At 43.7% G+C, this 6467-nt stretch overlaps 1 protein-coding gene across 1 annotated transcript in view; it reads left to right on the top strand.

The window, feature by feature from the left end:
- PTPN9 (protein tyrosine phosphatase non-receptor type 9) overlaps positions 1-6467 on the top strand; it is a 107149-nt gene that overhangs the window by 69043 nt on the left and 31639 nt on the right. Inside the window, exons 6-7 of the mRNA XM_017547983.2 lie at positions 2305-2415; positions 4832-5160. Of these exons, the coding sequence (XP_017403472.1) occupies positions 2305-2415; positions 4832-5160 (440 nt within the window). The remainder of the gene's footprint in view (positions 1-2304; positions 2416-4831; positions 5161-6467) is intronic.

Here is a 6467-nt window from a genome sequence, read left to right as displayed (position 1 = left end):
CCTGCCTCAGCCTCCTGAGTAGCTAGGATTACAGGCACGCGCCACCATGCCCAGCTGATTTTTTATATTTTTAGTAGAGACTGGGTTTCACCATGTTGACCAGGATGGTCTCGATCTCTTGACCTCGTGATCCACCCGCCTCGGCCTCCCAAAGTGCTGGGATTACAGGCTTGAGCCATCGCGCCCGGCGGGTACAGAGTTTTTGTTTGCAATGATGAAATAGCTGAAAATGAATAGTGGTGATGGCTGCATCATGAACATACTTAACACCAATAATTGTACACTTAAAATGGTTTAAGGCTGGGCGTGGTGGCTCATGCCTGTAATCCCAGCACTTTAGGAGACTGAGGCAGGCGGATCACCCGAGGTTGGGAATTTGAGATGAGCCTGACCAACGTGGAGAAACCCTGTCTCTACTAAAAATACAAAATTAGCCAGGCATGGTGCAACATGCCTGTAATCCCAGCTACTTGGGAGGCTGAGGCAGGAGAATCACTTGAACCCGGGAGGTGGAGGTGGAGATTGCAGTGAGCCGAGATTGCGCCATGCACTCCAGCCTGGGCAACAATAGTGAAACTCTGTCTCTTGGGGGAAAAAAATGATTTAAAAAGTCAGTTTTGTTGTGTATATATTCAATAAAAGAAACAACTTAGAAAAATTAATGCACATGGTGGCACAGCAGTTAAAAAAAAATAGTACTTTTTCTGATATTAAAATAGAAAAGGATTTAAGACACAAAACACACTAACTAGAAAACATTAATACATTTGACCACGTTAAAATTAAGAACTTCAAGCCGGGAGCAGTGGTTCAATGCCTATAATCCCAGCACTCTGAGAGGCCAAGGTAGGCAGATTACTTGAGGTCAGGAGTTCGAAACCAGCCTGGCCAACATAGTGAAACCCTGTCTCTACTAAAAATAACAAAAATTAGCCTAGTGTAGTGGTGCTGACTCAGCTACTTGGGAGCCTGAGGTGGGAGGATCATCTGAGCCTGGGTGGTACAGGATACAGTGAGCTGTGATTGTGCCACTGCACTCCAGCCTGGGTAACAGAGCAAGACTCTGTCTCTAAAACAAAACAAAACAAAACAAAAACAGGACAACCAACCAAACAAAAAAACTAACTACTGTGGATTAGGAATGAATGATTTTTCATCTTTATGTCTTGTGTGGATCAGGGTATCTCCTTTTTTTTAGATCTCATTTGCCATAGTGCATGTTAGATTATATTTATTGATTGGTAAATACATAGATGAACTAATAGATTAAAAAAGATTATACATACACAGATTATCAGACTGAATGAAAAGTTATGAAAGAGAAATTTTTAAAATTTTTATTTATTATTTTTTTGAGGCAGAGTTTTGCTCTTGTTGCCCAGGCTGGAGTGCTGGTGGCACAATCTCAGCTCACTGCAACCTCTGCCTCCTGGGTTCAAGTGATTCTCCTGCCTCAGCCTCCTGAGTAGCTGGATTACAGGCATGCGCCACCACACTGGCTAAGTTTTGTATTTTTAGTAGAGACAGGATTTCTCCATGTTGGTCAGGCTGGTCTCAAACTCCTGACCCCAGGTGTCGCGGCCTACCAAAGTGCTGGGATTCCAGGTGTGAGCCACTGTGCCCGGCCACTATTATTATTCTTTTGAGACGGAGTTTCCCTCTGATTGCCTAGACTGGGATGCAATGGTGTGATCTCAGCTCACTGCAACCTCTGCTTCCTGGGTTCAAGTGATTCTCCTGCCTCAGCCTCCTGAGTAGCTGGGATTACAGGTGCGTGCTACCACACCCGACTAATTTTGTATTTTTAGTAGAGGCCGGGTTTTGCCATGTTGGCCAGGCTGGTCTCAAACTCCTGACCTCAGGTGATCCACCCGCCTTGGCATCCCAAAGCACCGGGATTATAGGCATGAGCCACCACGCCTGGTCAGGAAATGTTTAATGTTCAGTTTATTCACGATCTCATTTTTCCTTCAAGTTTTAATAACAGAACTTTTTAAGGAGGCATATATGTATGCTGATGTGTGATCTGCGTAAGATTTCTATTGAGATGAGAAGTCAGAATAGTTTTTGAACCATAAAGCTTATGGTAGGTAAGAACTTAACATTGTTATTTTTAAAGGAAAATCAGCTTCTAATTTCTTTATTTTGTTTAACCACTTTCTCTAGCTGCTGAGGTCAAACCTGAATTAGGCTGTAGACTCCCCCTGCTGGGTAAGAATGGAGAGAAGAGCAGAAAACCTTAACTGTGGGCTTGAAGAGTCCCAGGTTCCATTACACTCCAATCCTCATGTGTTTTTTCCACAGGGAGCCTTTCCAGCTCGTTTGAAGAAGGTGCTGATTGTGGGGGCGCCCATATGGTTCCGAGTGCCCTATTCCATCATCAGCCTCCTCCTGAAGGACAAGGTCCGGGAGAGGGTAAGGCAAGCTCGCCCTTTTTTGTTTGGAGGTGAATAGATACATTCTCATCTCTACCAGTGAATTCCTCCCAATTAATGGGACCTTCAAAAAATCTTCCTGGCATGTCTCCTAGAGCATTTCTGCTTCTGTTAGTGCATTCACTCACATTATCTACCTGCTGCATTAGTCAGCTCATACAGACTGCCTCTCTTACTGTCCTACAAGCTTCTTGAAGTTGGAAACTAGACACAGTTTATCTGGCTCTCACTTTCTCTAGCACCTTGCATAAGATGGTACTGAAGGAATGTGTCCTGCAGGTAACTTAGGGATGGCTACTACATCCAAAATGTTTCCTAGTGCTGCATAGCCCTTTAATATTTAGCAGCTTGTAATATAACTGCATTAGCTGAACTGGCATTTGAATTTGTTCAACTGGAAATATCATTCAATCCCTTTGACCACCAGGGTTGTGGAGGGGAGTTTTTCATTATGTCTCTTTCTACATTTATTCCTGGCATTGTTTTCTCAAAACATTGTTTTTCATGTTTTCTCAAAACATGTTTTTCAAAACATTGTTTTCTCAAAAACATCTTGTTGCTTCCCAATTTCAAAAGCATTCAAAATTAATTCTGAGCTGAGTGTAGTGGCTCACACCTATAATCCTAACACTTTGGGAGACTGAGCGGGAAGATCGCTTGAGGCCAGGAGTTCGAGACCAGGCTGGGCAACATAGTGGGACCCCATCACTGCAATAAAACTAAAAACTAATTCTGCTATAATCTCCTGAGTGTTCCATGATTAAAGGATTTATGGTCTTAGTTACTGATTGCAGCCATTGAAAGACAGGACATATGAAAGTGTAGACATTCGGTTCTGTAGAAGCTACTTAGAGACCTAATGATGAAGAGTAGGAGAGATCTTTTCTGTTTTTTTTTTTGGCAAACAAGATGGAAAGTCTTTTTTTTTTTTTTTTTTTTTTTTTTTTTTTTGAGATGGAGTTTCACTCTCGTCACCCAGGCTGGAGTGCAATGGCACAATCTCAGCTCACTACAACCTCCACCTCAGGGTTGAAGTGATTCTCCTGCCTCCACTTCCCCAATAGCTGGAATTACAGATGCCCACCACCATGCCCAGCTAATTCTTGTATTTTTTTAGTAGAGATGGGGTTTCACCATGTTGGCCAGGCTGGTCTTAAACTCCTGACCTCAGGTAATCCACCCTCCTTGGCCTCCCAAAGTGCTGCCATTACAGGTGTGAGCCACCTTGCCAGCCAGAGAAATCTTTTCTAAGGTAAGTCTTTGAGAGAACTCCATAGGCAAGTCCTTGCTCTTGAATTGTAGGAATGATACATGCATGTATAAACTCAAAATAAATTAAGCACTTTTTGTAGTCCAAGCACTGGTTCCTGATCATTAAAAATTAAGTGAGACAGTCTTTACCTTCAAGGAGCTCATGGTCTTGATAGGGAAGACAGAGATACACATGTGAGGACTTTGGCTCTGCAGGAACGCAGAGGAACATATTGCCTGAGGCAGTCAGGGAAGACTTCACAGAAGAGGTGAGCTCTGCTGGTCCATGAAGAGGCAGAGGAGGAAAAGAAAGCATTCCAAGAAGAGATGATGCAAAAGAGATGAGATTTTAGGAGGAGCAGCATCCCCATTCCACAGAGATCCTAAGGAGAACCAGTTAAGCTAGTTTGTTCCAGCATGGCAGTGTCTAAGCAGGGAGCAGAATTAAGTCTTATTACTACAAAAAATTAGCCAGGAATGGTGGTGTGTGTCTGTAGTCCCAGCTTCTTGAGGGGCCAAGGTGGGAGGATCATTTGAGCCCAGGAGGTTGAGACTGCAGTGAGCTGTGATCATGCCACTACACTCCAGCCTGGGTGAAAACGTGAGACCCTGCCTCCAAAAAAAAAGTGCTATCTAACATTTTTCCTGGGCTACCCTGCCTCTGGGTGGCTTCCTTTCATAGATAATCCTATTTTTGTGAACCCCTATGTCAAGCTGAGTAAAACACAAGCTAACAGGCCTTAGAATTGGTTGTCTGAAAATGGGGTTGACAAAAATGACTACTACCTATGCATTCTTAGTGGCCAAAAAAAGAGTACCAGCACGCAAAGATGCTGGGAAGCCTTGTTAATAGTATAAAGCCTTTGTTCACTATATCATCCTTTCAAAAGATGTATAACAATGTCCCTATTTCCAGGAGTTAATTTTATATATATTCTGGGAGTTCACGCTTTTATCTGGCAAATTCAGAGGACTTAAATCTCAGGCAGATGAAATACAGTTTACAACTTTTACGAGTATACCTTGTATTTATAGAAAATCTCCTCCCATCCTCTAGACCTTATATAAACACATTTATTCTTTGTCACTATCTGTATGCCTTTTCCTCCCCCAACATACTCACATGGTTCTTTCTGGCCTTCCAGATTCAGATATTAAAGACATCTGAGGTCACGCAGCATCTGCCCAGGGAGTGTCTTCCGGAAAACCTGGGTGGGTACGTCAAAATTGATCTCGCCACTTGGAATTTCCAGTTCCTACCCCAGGTGAACGGCCACCCAGATCCCTTCGATGAGATCATCCTGTTCTCACTCCCTCCTGCCTTAGACTGGGACTCAGTACATGTTCCAGGTCCCCATGCTATGACTATCCAAGAGCTGGTGGACTATGTTAATGCCAGGCAAAAGCAAGGAATCTATGAGGAATATGAAGACATTCGTCGTGAGAACCCCGTTGGCACTTTCCACTGTTCCATGTAAGTAGGAAAGGTTTGGGTCAGCAGTTGGTACTAAGATGCTTCTGGCGGGCTCTGGTTCCTTCCACCCCTCACTTGCTTACCAGAGACATTTCCTTGCATTAAGGAGCATCACTCTCACTTAAATGTTGGTTTCTCACATGCAGAAAGAGGTACTTTCTGCTTTGGTGCTTCTTACCATCATCCTATGCTCTGAAATTTCTGGAGGTCAGGGTTGCCCTGTTGGACATATTTTTAGATATTTTCCTGAAATGCAAGTGTTTTTAAAAAGGCAGGCTCAAAATAGGCTACTCTCTATTCCTGTTCTCAGAGTGAATGCTGGTCTGTTCATTTGGGCAGTTTCTTCCCATAATATGGCATAACATTACATCTTAAGGAGGGGTATCTGGTACACTTAAAATAATCCATAGTCAACTGGGCACAGTGACTTATGCCTGTAATCCCAGCACTTTGGAAAGCCGAGGTGGGAGGATCACCTGAGGTCAGAAGTTTGAGACCAACCTGACTAACATGGTGAAACCCTGGCTTTACTGAAAATATAAAAGTTAGCTGGGTGTGGTGGTGGGCGCCTGTAATCCCAGCTACTCAGGAGACTGTGGCAGGAGAATTGCTTGAACCCAGGTGGTGGAGGTTGCAGTGAGCTGAGATTGTACCACTGTACTCCAGCCTGGGCAACAGAGCAAGACTTTGTCTCAAAAACAAAAAAATATCCATAGTCAGTAAGAGAGTACAGTTGCCTCATAGGACATTAACCTCTTAAAATTTTCATTCTTCCCAAATCCTATCACAGAACCATCTGGCAGGCCCAGTGTGGTGGCCCACACCTGTAATCCCAGCACTTTGGGAGGTCAAGGCAGGAGGATCACCTGAGATCAGGAGTTTGAGACCAGCCTAACCAATATGATGAAACCCTGTCTCTACTAAAAATACAAAAATTAGCTACGTGAAAGACTGAGGCAGAGAGAATTGCTTGAACATGGGAGGCAAAGGTTGCAGTGAGCCGAGATCGTGCCTTTGTACTCTAGTCTAGGCAATAAGAACAAAACTCTGTCTCAAAAACAAATTGAAAAACCCCATCTGGCTAGTTCATAACTCTGGCTCATAACTACTTGGTAACTATTGTTGGCCACAGAACATAGATCCTTCCTTCCTTCCTTTCTTCCTCCCTCCCCACCTCCCTCTTTCTTTCTTTTTTTCTTTTTTTGAGATAGTCTTGCCCTGTCACCCAGGCTGGAGTGCAATAGCACAATCTCGGCTCACTGCAACCTCCGTCTCCTGGGTTCAAGCAATTCTCTCTGCCTCAGCCT

This window comes from Cebus imitator, unplaced genomic scaffold, assembly GCF_001604975.1.
Source record: "Cebus imitator isolate Cc_AM_T3 unplaced genomic scaffold, Cebus_imitator-1.0 Scaffold203, whole genome shotgun sequence".
In the NCBI taxonomy this organism is placed as follows: Eukaryota; Metazoa; Chordata; class Mammalia; order Primates; family Cebidae; genus Cebus; species Cebus imitator.
This window is presented reverse-complemented; position numbering and strand designations above follow the sequence as displayed.